Raw genomic sequence first — 15,223 nt, forward strand, 5'->3', positions numbered from 1 at the left:
TTGTGTGAATCGATTTTACTCCCGTGTTTTAGATTCAGAATGATTTAAGCTGAAAAGAAGAAAATCTTATTAACTGAAATCAATTTTAATCTTCTCTTACACTTGTACTTTCTTATTCACAAAGGAATGTTCATTTTCTTTTGTTGGTAGCATTAAAACATGTTGGTCTGCCACTACATGCAACCATAGCAGTAAAGTCAGGAAGCAGAAGGCTATTCCTTTATGTTATTCTATAAATTTAATGTTTGGATATGTATTAGGAAGTAGTATATGATTAGACAGAAAATTCTTAATTTTATTATTATTTTTTACCTTGCAGTATGTGTCAGCTTGCATTTGGATGAAAATAAATCTGCATTTAAAGCCTCAGTCTTCACTTTTATTTTTTTGTTGCTAAAACCTGCTTAATTTTGTTTCCTTGATGTATCTATCACCTGAAAACATTAACCATTCAAAATTCAAAATGACACATTTAGAAAAAAGAATGCATCAGTAGTTGGTTTCTTTTTTTTTTTTTTTCCTGGTTGTCAGCCCTTCAGAGTTGTGCAATTAGCACTTCATTCTTTAGCATCTACTTTTGTATTTATAGATTGACTAGGAAAAAACTAGCTCTCTGGGTTTTTTTTCAGCTCCCAGATTGTGTCTCAGCTTTGAATGAACTAGTTTGATTTGTTGAGATGAATGGGAAACTCTGCATTTTCAGAAAAGGCTACTTTTGTCAAAGACAGATTTTGTGCTTTGCCAGCCTATGGCTTAGCTATTCAGCTGATGACATCTGCCAGTCCAGCTCTCTGCCATGCTTTAGAAGTCCTGGCAGCAATATTTACTGCTTTAATATTCCTTACAGCCTGCTGTCCTTTGGGGAGGGTTGTGCACTCACCCTGTTTATGCCCCCCCATATCCTGTAATCCATGTTGCCAAGGGGGAAAGTCTCAGAGTTGTTAAATACTGAACTGAGGAGAGAGACAGATGGCTCCAAACGGGAGAGAAACCTCTGTGGGATCCAAACCCCAGGAGAGGTGTCCCTGGGACCAGCAGTCCCACAGGGAGGTGAAAGCAGAAGAGATTTAATGAAAAGCATCCTAGCACTACAAATAAAACCTTAAGGTCAAAGACGGTTTATGATGGAGGGTTTCTGCTAGTTAGCCCTGAGGAAAATCAACCTGCAGCTCTGGCTGCTGCTGCTTTCCCAGGCCCCACTGCCATGAATGCTCCAGGTTTATAGCTTTCTTCTCCTGGAATACCAAATCGCACAAAGTATAACAACAATCCTTTTTAATCCCTATGATTATTACTAGAAATATGAGAGTGGAGCCATAACTTAACGAAAAATGGCATGAGCTTCTGTTCCCATACCTCTCTGGACTCTCCCATGGGATTACAACAAAGGCCTCCTCTGCCCTGCCACTTTCACCTCCTGTCTGTGCATTCTCTGCTGTGGCTGGTTTTCCTTTCATCGCCTCTCACTGGTACATGAGAGCCTTTCTATTTCACGACTTCTGCTTTCCTGGTCAGCCCCATCTGATGGTCAGGTTCCCTGGCCAATTCATCTCTTCAGGGACTTCCCCACTGGGCAGATCCTTTGCTTGCAAGGATATCTTGAGGTACGTCAGTCTAAGTAGGAGATAATCAGGATTTCACTAGCTTTCATCATTATCTGTAGGAATTTCATTCCAGCGACTAAAAAAAAAAGAGGAGATACTGAAGACGGGCACCATACTCAAAGTAGAGTCTGTAGTCAGAGAAGATGTAGGGTATCAGTGTGAGTTTGACACCGGTACACAGGTACATGTTCTAAATAATCGCACCCCACTGACACTGTATTAATGAGACTGGAGCATTTCCTTGTCTGCAATTGAAAGTGCTGTGTCCTTAATACCCTGGCATCATGGTTCTGTATCTGCAGTTTTATCCAATTGAGAGTCCCCTGAGCCAACTAATTCCTGCTGCAAGAGATACTGTCTAAGTATCTTAGATTATATTTACTGTGCAATGCATTAAGCAATCCTGAATCACTCCCAGGGGACCTTCCAGTTCTCGCTCCGTACAGTTTGGCTCTTCAGCAACTCCTGGGCTGCAGCCAGGTGTTAAAGAAAGCTCTGATCTGAAGCCCCTGAATATCTTACCCAAATAAGAACTCCAAGATGTAGTTTTGTGTCAGGATTTTTCAGATACCTTCTTCCCATACTGGATTTAGAATTGACTGCGTTTTCCATTGCGCTGTGTGGCTGCAACTCCTTGCTCTCTAATTGCAGGTTTTGTTCTTTGGGGTCTCCTTGTTTTCTCTGAATGAGGCACTGGCATGCTTGATCTTCTTGCAGCAGAGAGCAGGGCCAGGAAGGAGAGGGGAACAAGACACAGTCAGGGATCTTCTGAGTGGGAAGGGATGGAAAAAGAGCCTGAGGTGCTAACGCAGGATCCTAGTTTTTAGTTATTGTAAAGGTCAGGCGGGAGTCCAACACACATTAAAACATCCTGGCAAGAGTGCTGCATGAGTTCCTAAAGAAGGAAAATGGAGATCTTGTGATTCTTTTACTGAAATAACATTTACTCTTTTACTGAAATAAAAACAGATGCGATGCCAGGTCCCAGGCTGAGGGCGTTGCTGTGGAGGCAGGATGCTGCGCTCACGTTGGTGTGACCGACTGGGTTCTGCAGCTCCTACGGCACCGTGTAATAGAGCAGGGTCCTGGTAGATGGGCAGGAATTGCAATAGGCACCTGCTGGTTCAAGGTTTAGGATGACCCACTTTGGGCAAATGCAGAAGTGAGGGGTGGAATAGGGGAAAAGAGAGAGAACACATCTTTGCTTTATCATCAGGATTTTTTTCCTAAAAATTTAAGCATTTCTGTTGAGTTTATTCAGGCCTGCTTTGGAATCCACTTGAATTGCTTTGATGATTTCAAACCATCCTTCAAGTCGTGCTCCTTTTAAAGTCTTGGTTGTCTTTAAAGACTCTTGTCTACATGCCAGTCACAGAAGTTTTTCACAGAGTATAATAAATGTAAGGAAACAGATCTCATCCCTGGAAGCAGTGGGAAGCTTTGAGTGCTTTGTCTTCATTTCTCATTCTCTTAGCAGTCTGGACAAAGAATGTGGAGACAAGGCAGAGACAGCACTTCAGGCTTTAGCTCTAAATAAAAGGTAGACCAGCAGTGTTTGGGAATTCTGAATAAATTAGGATGCAAAAAATTGATTGAGTAATTTGTTTAGTATAAAATAAAAATGCACAGCTGTTCTTGTATGCCATTTCTCAGACTTCAGTAATACTGATCTACACGGCACTTATCATTCCCTGACATTTGGAAAAGTTACGGAACAGCAGAGGAAAAAAAAAAGATCTGATTCATAAAACAGACATTCTGTAAAATGCCCTTGACTTTTAAAAAAAGTCTTTGAAAATGTCATCCAGAACCAATTTAATGATACTTTGGAAAGCTCCTCTTCACTACTTTTATTTTTATTTTGGCTGTATCTGCTGAATACCATCAGCAGGCGTTTGGGTGCCTCACACGGAGGACGAAGGACTGCAGGGAGAGCAGTGCTCCTGAGCCACGCAGCTTGGCAGCGGAGCTGGCGAGCCCTCGATCCGAGCCCAAGGCATTCTGTCCGTGCTGAACTGCAGCTTCAGTGCAGGCCGTCCCGTGCTGGCCAGGCTCTTGTCACCACCTCCGTTGGTCCAGAAGCTGCTCGGTAGCCTCAGCGTGGGGCAGCACTAGCACTGCGTGCTGACAGCCCTAAATAAATGACTGCATTTGCCAGTTATTAATCGGGACTGGGCAAAATTGGGTCTGGCTGTGCCCGCCTGCAGACACTGTGTTCTTCCCTTTGCTTTTAGCTTCAGCTTTTGGCATCCCCACATCCTGATGGTCAGGCAAGGGGTGGGGAGCTCCATTAGCAAACCCATGAAGTTTTTGGGGGAAGGGGTCACCTTACTGTGTCGCCCTCTCTGCTCTGGCACTTGGTGCTTTTGGCAATCCCGCTTGGGGTCTGCTCCTGCTTGGATGCGTACTCAGAGCATGGCCTTTTCTCTTGTCTCTCTCTCTTTCCTCAAGAAATAAAAGTGCTTTGAAGCTTGTGGATTGAACAGGGAGGGGAAGATGGGTGTGATCTATGAGCTTCGTTGCTCGCTTTCTCCTATTTTGCTGGCAGGCCACAGGCAGGTGTTTTTCTTTGTGCTTCTGCTATCATTGCACAGACACTTAAAGCAGCTTGCTATTATGGGCTGCTGCTGTAAGGGTTTTTTTCCCTCCCCTTCCTTGAACATTTCTTCCTCTAGGGGTGGCTGCATGGTGAACTTGATGAGGGAATTAATCTGGCTGAAAATAACATTTTATTTTCTTTTAAAATGCAAAAGGCTTTTTTTCAGTGAGATAAATCCCCCTGTCAAGTTCACCGCAGGCTGCACAGACGCTAGCACTGGTAGGGAGGAGCTGTTCCCACCTTGCCTTCTAACAGATCATTCATCACAGCCTGGGTATTTGCTAGATTCAAGGAACTGTAATCTAATTTGAGCTATTTCACTGTGAAATGGAGACAGGTGTTGTTCCCTGTTTCAGCAGGGTACGGTGAGGATGCATATGTGAAAGATCATGTCAAATCATTGAGGTAAGTCCTACTGTTCGGCCCCCTCCCAGCATAAGGTCTGAATTAAATGTGGTTTCTTATATAGGTCTTGCCACCTATTTTTGTAGGGTCTGGGGCTGTACATCCTGCATTGGACCAATGCATTTTGTCATAACATTGATTGGTGACAGACGGATCTGTCCCAACAGCTGGATGCCTCCGATACCATCTATTTTTCATACGTACAATCTGACAGCAGATAAGCCCTTTAAAAATACTAGGGATTGGAACTAATCCTTTGGCTAACATGCACCTAAGCAACACAGATGCATGCACAAAATCAGAGGCGAGGTTGGGGATTGGGACTGGGGAGGCTATGGAGTGAATGACGCAGGAGAAGGAGGACCTGCGGCTGGGGAGCTCTCTCTCAAGCTAGATGTCTGGGGTAAATTTTCCCTGATCTCTTCCCCATCCTGTGGTAACTCACCGTCCTTCTAAAGTACCGGTTGTTTTTTGTTCCTGCAGCTAACCCCCGCGTGTTGGGAGTGAAGACACAGTGCCAGTTCTTGTTGCGTGTTGTACATGTTATGTGACTATAAAAATAAAAGTTGATGCTCCTCACTGCTTACAGTCTACATTTTTTCCTCTCATGTCTCCTCAGAGCAGTCGTAAAAAGGTTATTTGTGCAGTAGCAGGGATTTGAGATCAAGGATTTTATTAGCTTGCGGGGAGGCACTTCCTTCCTGTCTGCGTTCAAACCGGATAATTTCTCCTCTGTTAGCAGCAGCAGCAGCAATCCCTGAAAGCCGATGGAAAAATTTCCTTTGACCTACATGGTGCAAGACCAAGCTCTTAGGCTCCTGTTTTGCGTGTCAAAGACTAATGCTGTCGTGGGAAGCGTAAGCAGCAGTAGCTTTCCTGCATAGTAACAGAAGACTGTGCTTCTAAAAATTCTTCTACAGAGTGTTTTTGCAGAGCTGCCTCCCCAGGGTTTTCCATCTGTGTTCACGCAGAGATTAATATCCAATTGTTTGGCTAATAAACTGCTCCCTGCTACCTCTAAAATTTCACCATTTCTTTTCCTTTTCTCACACGGACAGTTATGAGATTCCTTTCTCCCTCTGCGCTCCCACGTGGAGACGGTCATCACTCACATCAGCTGCATGGCAATTGTCATGCATCAACCCCACAGCAAGGCTTTTAAGGGGTCGAGATCTCAGGTACGGCTGGAAGAGTTGGTGCTGTGGGTGGCTGTGGTGTGCTGCGGGCTGGCCTCATACTTACCGGACATAAAGAAAGGCCGGAGAAAGAACGTGCTTTGTGTCCACTGCTGTGATTTCTGCAAGAGACTACCAGTTTTTGTTCAAAACTACAGAAAATGTTCTCAGCAAAAATGGGCTGGGGTTTGAACCTGTTTGATTCAGCAGCAGCCCTGAGGGATGTGGGGCTGATGGTGGTGTTTCAAGGTGCTGTCTTCAGAGGGTCAGGACCAGGAGAAAAGAGAAAACATCTACTGTGAAAGCCTAAGATCAGGAAGGATCTTTGTGATCTTTTAATACAAGTTAAAGGACTTCCCTACATTAACACCTCTTCTGGTCAAGTACCAGTAACCAAGATACCCAGTCCAGATTTGGAAGTTGCCAGTGACGGTACAATTCTCCACAGCCCCCAGAGATGTACGTCGAGGGACACCTACACTTTGTTAAAACACCTACCTAACGTCTGCTCTGTTATTTGTATGTCCGCTTTTTATCTTGCTCCATCCTCCTCTGCTGGATTAGAGGGATCTTCTTCACCATGTTTTTGTTTCTGATGTAGGGATCATACAGATCTGATCAGCGTTCAGCATCTTGCCTGACTGGTGAGCACAAGAACTGGACACAGATTTCCAGCAGCAATCATATCTATGACAAATTGAAAAATAGCATCACTTTGCTCCTCATTGCCTGCCCAAAACTGACGGAGTCCTTTAGGCTTTGACATTACACCAAGAACTGACATTAGGTTATCATCTGCTGTGAGTTAATGAAGGTCACAGCTAGATAAACTTCTAAAAAAAAAAAAAAGGAAAGAAAAACCCAACCACAAATCTTTGCTTTTAGCTTTGGGTTATTTTTAAATATTACTGGCAAGTTGTTCCCTTTTCAAGGCAGTATGGGCTGAGCCTAGAACTACAGCCAGGAATTTTGGAAATCTAATCCCAAATTAACTTCCATGTGTCCAGACTTTTAGTAGGTCATCCCAACAGTGATGCTTTCAGCTTCTCAGTGACTCCGAGTCTTCTTTTTTTACCCCATTTGCAGCAGGGGAATCTTGCTGCTGTCTCAGGGGCTCGCTAGGCTTAATCAGGTGATTTTAGGTTTTCTTGGAGCTTTATGGCTGATGCAGTGAGGGGACAGTATTTGCAGTAAATTTAGTATTTTACAGAGCTGTTTTCCAGCATGTCTTTAAATCTAGGCATATGTTTTTTGCATGGCAGGTGTGAGCTCAGATGGCAATCCAAACAGTCTGTCTCCAGCCATGTTGCAGAGCTGGCCAAAAGATTCCTGTGCCCAGTGATTTAGAAGCAGTCTGACTTCTGGGATGTGCTGAATGATTTTTGAATTCCATTTCATGTGTCTTCTGCTCACCAGGGAAGATTTATTTTCTGTAATGCAAAAAATAACCTGGATTGTGTTTTTTAAAACGACACAAAGCCAACTGGCCATAGTCTTAGGATTAAAGTGATACAGTTAACAGTTGTGTGTATCTGTGCGTGTGAGTGTGCGAGGCATAAACAGTTGACCTAAAGTTCTGCAAGAAATTTCAAAACAAAGCAGCAAAACCCTATAACTGTGGGAAGATGGGGACCATACTACCAAATCTAAAAATGCTCAACATTTTTCACTGTTCAAGTAAAACAATTTCCCCAGCGTTTATTGGGCTATGCATTATGATAACTATGTTTCTTAGTTTCCTCTTAAAGACATGACTCAGATAATAGGTAGAAATTTAATTATTTGTCACGTGCATTCTTTTACATACGTAAACATTCAACAGAGCTCTTCAGAGTTGTTAAAATGTTATTTCTTGTACTCAGATGTGTACCTAAACACTTCATGAATATTTGGCAGTTGGGTTTGTAAATGTTACGAAATCTGAGAACCATTAATCCCGTGTCTTGCAGGTTCAAGGAGCAGGACTTGGCTGCCTTGATGCGTGTTTAGTCACGTGGTGTGTACTTAGGCAGCATTCCCATAGATAACTCTGTCACTTGGTATTAGTGGTAGTTTTGCTTGAATGAGCAGAAACCGAGCCCTTATATCTGTTATAAATATTTATGAAAATTTGTTGTTTTTTTCCCTGCACAGTAAGAAGGCTTTGCTGTGGTTTCAAAATCCCTCCCCAGTGAAGTCATCTTAATAGCAATTTTCCTTTAAATCTTCTGTATATGTTATATTTTAAGGCCTGACAGAAGTGCACAGTGCTAAATTGGTAGAGTTTGAAATATCATTCATTTTGACATCATTTGATTACTCGTGGTAATATCCTTGCAATGGGCAGTAAATCAGAAGACACTCAAAACTCGAGAGGCTGGCACCAACAGAGCTACCATAATGTAGGATGTGTCTGCTGCAGCTGTCTCTAAGCTAGGCCAGTCCTTTAAATTATTCAACCTGATTTTTGTCTGTGATTTCAGTATTTCTTTTTCATGTCAGCCAAAACCATTGTCTTCTGCTTGCTTCCAGCACTGCAGAGGAATGTTAAAGTCACGCAATAAGCTGTGCTTGTTTAATCTCTTCTTACAAACGTTATAAACGCTTTCCTCTTCGAATAGCTTTTTATTTTTTTAATATTTAAAATTGGAACCTAAGAATCAGGATTAGGTGATATTAGAAAACATGCACCCATGTCATAAAATTGATGTTCAGGACAGTAATGAGGATCAGATCTTCAGATGACATTTAAACAAGTTGGAAGTAACCCTTTAAAGAAAAGTTGTGTCATTTTTTTCTGCTTGGCATGAAGCAGACTTTTTCTGCCTTCTCTCTCATTTTAGGCTGGGAATGGAGCGCACAGTTTGGATGTCAGCAGTGGGACATTTTACCAGAACAAAGCATCCCTGGGACCATTGTCTAATCAATGGCTTCTAAATGCAGGAGCTGTTAGCCTGGAAACAAGCCCTACAAGATGCCAAGTGAGGTGCTCGAGAGCAGCAGTGGGATGGAGGAGACGGTGCAGAAAGAGAGCAAGTCCGGGACCCACAGCCCTCGCCACAGCTCCGCGAGGAAGGCGGTGGCAACCACAGTCACCTTTGATGGGGAGGCCACTATGGACCGGAGGAAAAAGAAGAAGAAAGAGTCCCGTCCCGAGTCAGTAATAGTGTACCGGTCGGAGAACGAGAATAAGGTGGAAGAGGAGCAGGCAGATGAAGAAGGAGGGGAGAGGAACTCTGAGGAAGGCTCAAAGTTTCTGGGTCAGTCCACGACAGACGGTATGTATCCCTGGGAACATCCACTTTCCATAAACCTTGGTGTCACTGACAGTCACGACAGATTCAGGAAAGAGGTTGGGGCTCTTGCTGCCATTTTAGAAATGCAGATTAGGAATACCTGCATTTGGGGAAACTCGTGCTTTTTACGCCTCTGCTTGGATTCACAAGATTTATTGAGGTAGGTTACAGAAGCTGATGGTGGGAGCCACAGGCACAGAAACACAGGGTCCCCTTCCTCTCTCTGTGGGTCCCGTGGGGTGCAGACCCCAAGCAGGAATGCAGGGCCAGGGAGAGGGGAGGCAGTGGCAGGGCCACCCTTCTTGATGTCAGTGTGGGTTGAGCTCAGCTGGAAGTGACTGTGGGACCAGTCATGGCCAGGACCGCAGGCAAGGAGAGTTTGAGTTCATAAATGAAAATGCTCTGAAACAAAAAGCACTACAGCCTGATTTGGGGTGTCTCCTGCAGTTCTTTGCAGATGTTAGTCGTTGCCCTGCCCTTGGTTTTGAATGTATGCCCTGCTTAGGGACAATCCGAAGTGCTGAGCATACTTTACGCCAGTGATGCTGTGGTCAAGCCCCCATCTGTGCGTAAAACAACTGCCTGTTAAGTGAAAGGATGGCAGCAGATGGATTTAGGGGCTCTACCTGTGCTAGGGAGCTTTACTCATTATCTAGGATTTGCTGTTTGCCTTCTGCTTGCATAATCTCAGCACAGCTTCCTCTTTAAGACTGATTATTTGGCGAGGTCATCGTAGGGCATCTCAGAGCCACTTTCACTTCTGATGTTTGTCCTGGCTGCCCTCGTAGGGAAGAAGTGTGTGAGGCTGGTCCCATGGCTAGTCCTCCCATGAGTCGGCGCTGTGGGCTCTGAAGGGTTTAATGCGAATGCCCACTCCTGGTCCTTCAGCCACCCTGGATTCCCCATGATCCTAACCCCAACCCTCACGCTTCTCTGCTGCCTTCCTGTTTGTGTGGACCACTTCAAACTGCTCCCTTGAAGAGCATGACAGATTCCTTGGAGTTCCTTCATGAGTTGGAATTAAGTCCAGAAGGAAGAATATTTTTGCCCCACAGACGAGTTTATGCCAAGTGCCACTGCAGGGACCATCCTAAGCCAATGTTACCTGGAAGCCAAAGTGTTTGTGATTTAAACACACATCCCAACACTTTCCTGTTGGGTGCCTTTCTGGATCCCTTAAAATGCAAATGTAATTATATGAGACTTAGTGAATATGAGACTTCGTGATTTTCTAAAGATTTAAAAATTAAATTGGATTGAGATACAGCGTAAATATAAAGTGGAGTAACAACTATTCAAGTATACCTCCATGGGTGCATGTGCTTATTCCCGTACTAGAGCCTTATTCATATTTAGCACGTTTAGGCCGAGTGCCCATGCTGTTCAGGAATAAATCTCTGAGGGTAGCAGGGAAAATAGGCTTACTGTTTTTTAGTCAGTTGCTCTGTCTTGTCTCTTTCCCATATGCTCCTGCAGCACTTTTCCTTCATATATTGTCCCCAGTACAGATGTTGGTGTCTTCTCCCTTGTGATTTCTGTCATCTCATTGGCTTATCCTTCATTTTCTTCTGCAATAATTGTCTTTATACTGCATTGCTTCTTGCATTCCATCTTCTTTTTATTTAACTATTACTCCATCTGCACTAATTCATTTCAGGGTCTTTGGGGATTTACATAAAATACTCCACAAAGAAAAAGAAATCTAATGTGGTTGGGTTTATCTGTGTTCGTAGGTGTCTGGAACATGCCTTTAGACAGCCGATACGTCACCTTGACTGGAACAATCACCAGAGGAAAGAAGAAGGGTCAGATGGTGGACATCCATGTCACACTAACAGACAAAGAGCTGCAGGAACTGACGAAGTCAAAGGAACCTCCTAAAGAAGACGTACTTGAGAAGAAAAAGAAATGTGATGTTGGGCTCGACAGGGGACCCCACATCGTCCTCTGGACCATCATCTGCCTCCCCGTTATTTTTGTGGTGTCCTTTGTGGTTTCATTCTACTATGGAACCATTACATGGTACAACATTTTCTTGGTATACAACGAAGAGAGGACCTTCTGGCACAAAATCACCTTCTGCCCCTTTTTGATCATCTTCTACCCAATTATAATCATGGTTGTGTCTTTTTCCCTAGGCCTGTACTCGGCTGTGACCCAGGTATCGTGGTCCTTTGGGGACTGGTGGCATGCTGTCAGGGATATGGAGAAGGGCTTCTGTGGCTGGCTCTGCAGCAAGCTGGGTTTGGAAGATTGTTCCCCGTACAGCATTGTTGAGCTGCTAGATTCTGATAATATCTCAGGTAGTCTCTCTGGCAAGAGCTCTGCGCAGGGTGTTGAGACTTCAGCAGTCTGAGCCTTTGTCCTGACTGACTATTTTGGTCATATGTGAGTGGTTTTCACCTACAAAATAACACACTGATTTTTATATATATATATATATATATATATATTTAAACACAAATAAAATATCAGGCTGGGAGTGCTCTTTAAATGTCACAGAATGCAAGTGCGCTAGCTTCACGTGGTGTTTGTGGGGAGGTGCATGGCTCTCCAGTGATTTGTCATCTGTTTTAGCTAATTACAACTTCGGGGAATAGTGAGAAAACCCAGGTCTGTGGGGCTCAGGCTGTTTTGCAGGTGACAGAGGTATATGCTGAAAAGACTACTTCTGTAAAGTTAGACCTCACTTTTCAGGAATAGGACATAATAGAGACCTGTCAACCCAGCGAAAAAAAAAGTCTATGTGCAGGGGATGAACTTCAGGAGATCGGAAACTCATTCATAAGGGAAGGATAAATTGCAAGATTTGTGATGTTCCTGCGGTTGTCCTAGAAAGGATCCTTTTTCAGTTCTTCCAAAAAAAAAATGCAAAAAACCTTTCAGGTATGCTAACTGCTGAGAAACTGTCAGTTTGAAAAAGCAGTGCACCCCAGTAGTTGCGCCCGGCCTTCCAGTGGAAGAGGACACCGCAGCCTCTGACAAAGGCAGGAGATCTGTGCTGACCTGAGGCGCATCCCACACGTGACTTGCTCAGCAAAGCCGCGCGCAGGCGCTGCACATCACCAGGTGACTGTAGGTGCACGCGTGTCCTTGGGACCTTCGATCTCTTGCTGGATGCACTCCTACGAGGGAATGGGCTACAGGAGTCTTATGCAAGAGAACGGCTGGGAGTGCGAAGCACAAACAGTTGCAATGCTGGGAAGAAACACCTGCTGTGAGGCAGGGCGATCGTTTTGGGCGTCACCGCAATGTATGTGTGGTCTGGTGGCACCTCAGTTTAGGAAGGTGGCGTTGAAGATGCTTGAGATGGGAAAGTCTCACAGAAGTGGTCATTCCGGCTTTCAGGTTGCTGTTACGGAGGAGATGCTGAACCATCCCACGCAGAATGGGGCGTCCTTGAGCCTGAACCTCTTAGCACCAGTGCAAAGTGCATCAGTGCCTCTGCTCTGGAAATCTTCTCCTCCACCCCCTGCCTCCTGCTTAATTACATAGAAGAGCGACAGATTGTACATCCCCCTCCCATCATGTCTCATTTTCGTAATTGACTTCCCTCCTTTTGGGGCTTTGCGTGGCATCTTAGTGGGCTCCCAGGCCAGGCTGAGGTGGCCACCATAGGCCAGAGAAATTTTAATTGTCTTTTTAAAAAAATCACAAGCAGAAAAGTTTTTTGTCTGGATTGGAACATGGTTGTTGAGGTCTCGGCCTAAGGAGGGCACAAAGAAAGTGAAGGAGAGGTTTAAAGGACTGTAATGGGGACTGAGTTACAAATGTCTGCAACATCACTAATTTCCTGAGTGCTCTGGTTCAGCTGGTGCTGCTAGAAAGTCTGGCTCAGCCCCAGCCCAGAAGGGCCCACCGTTTGCATGCGTGTAGGTAGCTAGTTCATAGTGTGCCCTAATGTCTGTATTGGGGTTTCACTCCCCTGCCTCCCTGCCAGAAGGGGAGCTGTTCTAGTTTTAGGGTGTCAAAGAGAAGCATTTAGAAACTGGATTTCACAGGAGCTAATGCTTCATATCGCGTTTCAAGGACGATCTCAAGGCTACACTAAATGGCCATCCCGATTAGGACATTTGGGAGCCTGCGACGGATGAAGAAGTCCGTTGGATGCTCTGGGCCTGACGCTGAGAAATAAGTGAAGTTCCTGCTGCATCCTTGGTCCGTCCCCTTCTGAGATGTCCAGCCAAAGGAGCCTCTTAGCACTGGCTTGAGAATTACCAGTGTGAGAGCCAGATAGGAAGAGCTGGCTTGGCCCCACAGTTTACTGACAAAGCAAAGGTGTCCCTGTGCTCAGGTACAGCCAGGCTGCATTTGCTGCTTCCTTATGCACAACTATCGTTTTTTACTGACGGGGTCTCTAAAGGTAATGGCCAACTTCCAGCAAAAAGAAAAAAAGAAAAAAAAAAGTCCCCAGCCCGTGAGGCAACAGGAAGTAATTCAGTGGGGTACAAAGATGACCTGTGCCACTGGGACCAGCTCACTGGGAGAAAGTTCAGAGGGTGAGAGTTCAGCTGTCACTGCCAAACAGCAGCTGTTCAAGGCTAAACGAAAGGCTGGGGTCAGTAGCACAAAGAGCCTTCAGCTTACAGAGGGTTTAATGATAAGTACTAGCTAGTTACAGAGCGCAGCTATGTGAAATGTCTGCTGACCTGCAGGATTGCTTTCAGGCTTGCAAACAGCCTGCCAGAACCGAGACAAAACCAAATCTGTGCCTCTTGCTGCTACGTGAACACAAAGGAGCATCAGAGGAGGTGTATTGCCCCCCCTCTGCCATGGCAGCTGTGCTTCTGGGTGTAGCGAAAGCACTTGGAGTCCACCTTTTGGGGGATAAGCTGGAACAATCCATCGTGTGTTTTCTACTTTATTACGTATTCAACCAAGCTTGCCTCTTCCTGATGAAATCAGGGTGTTGTGCCACTGATTTTGATGGGGGCTACTTTAAGCTTGGGGTTAGTTCTGGTGCTATTTTTAGAAGTTTTATTCAGACTTTTCTCAAAACAACTCCGGATAGCTTTCTCTCTTGCCTGTTATCTCTTGGAGCTCTTTGCCTGCTGCAAAATATATAATCATAATCACTTGTTGTAATAGAAGAAAGCACAAGCTTTTGTCTTGTTGTACCTTTGCTTTCAGAAACTCAGATAATTTCTGCTTACATGCCACTGCCAAACTGCAGGGAATACCAGTTACTTGATTGTTGAGTGTGTTTCTGGCTGCTGTAGTCTGAATGTTTTTTTTAAAGTACAGATAGCGTGTTTGCTGATTGTTATTTTTAATTGCATTTTTTCCCATCCTTGCTGGCCTGGGTGGAGAATAAAGATGTACGTGGCTTAGAAGAGTGCACTCATGCTTCTGCTTGACTTTGCCTACCCCATAGCCCTGTTTTTCTCACACTGTCGTTTTATGCTGATAATTGATTTCAAGTCATTATCTTTGGAGACGCAGCTTAAAGTATATCTGAAATGGTTCTGTTTTACCTCTTATTAACCTGTGCCTATCCAAAATGGTCTTATCTCTGGGCTCTGTTTTGTTTTTACTTCACAGCACACAAAAATGATTAGTTTTTGATTTAATTTCACTTACTGGGTATCTGACTTTAGCCCCAAGGACCTGTAGGCAAAGACATGCTTCCACACCAAAATAGGAAGTACATTTAACTCTACGTTAAATATCTTTTAATATCTGGATATCTTTTTGAAGCTGCAACCAGTAGTTAAAAAAAGCCACCCCAAACTGCTCTTGCACACCAAAGCATGCAACTACAGTAGCACTAAAGAGAGGAAATGAGGATGCACAGTGCCCTGTGACGGACACAATTTCACTCAAAATTTATGTAAACCTTTTCTGTCCCAGGCAGTGAATTGCCTGTAGGACCAGTGCCCTCCCTGCTTCTTCCTAAAGATGTGTCAATGTACAGAGGGTTAGTTTAATGCAGGTTCATCTCTGAAGTTGATTAGTCCATCCAAATTTATTCCCTGTATTGAAATGAAAACTCTCAAAAAAGTGAGAGGTTGAAGGAAATTCGGACCTTTTCCAAATAAATGCCTTTACCCAAAAAAGGGATACAATTCACTTGAAAGGCAACCTTCCAATTAATTTGGTGAACTAGAAGGGGCATCACACAGATGAAGGCTTGCTTGTCTTTAGCAATAAAGCATGCTCGCTCTT

The 15,223-nt window shown here is 44.3% G+C and overlaps 1 protein-coding gene across 1 annotated transcript in view; it reads left to right on the forward strand.

The window, feature by feature from the left end:
* The window catches only part of TMEM169 (transmembrane protein 169), a 15,854-nt gene extending 1,456 nt beyond the window's left edge, over nt 1-14,398 (forward strand). Inside the window, exons 2-3 of the mRNA XM_066999024.1 lie at nt 8,606-9,040; nt 10,792-14,398. Coding sequence (XP_066855125.1) covers nt 8,737-9,040; nt 10,792-11,414 — 927 coding nt within the window. The 5' untranslated portion in view covers nt 8,606-8,736 and the 3' untranslated portion in view covers nt 11,415-14,398. The remainder of the gene's footprint in view (nt 1-8,605; nt 9,041-10,791) is intronic.
* The last annotated feature ends 825 nt before the right edge of the window (nt 14,399-15,223 follow it).

The sequence above is a fragment of the Anser cygnoides genome, chromosome 6, assembly GCF_040182565.1.
Source record: "Anser cygnoides isolate HZ-2024a breed goose chromosome 6, Taihu_goose_T2T_genome, whole genome shotgun sequence".
NCBI classification, from domain to species: Eukaryota; Metazoa; Chordata; class Aves; order Anseriformes; family Anatidae; genus Anser; species Anser cygnoides.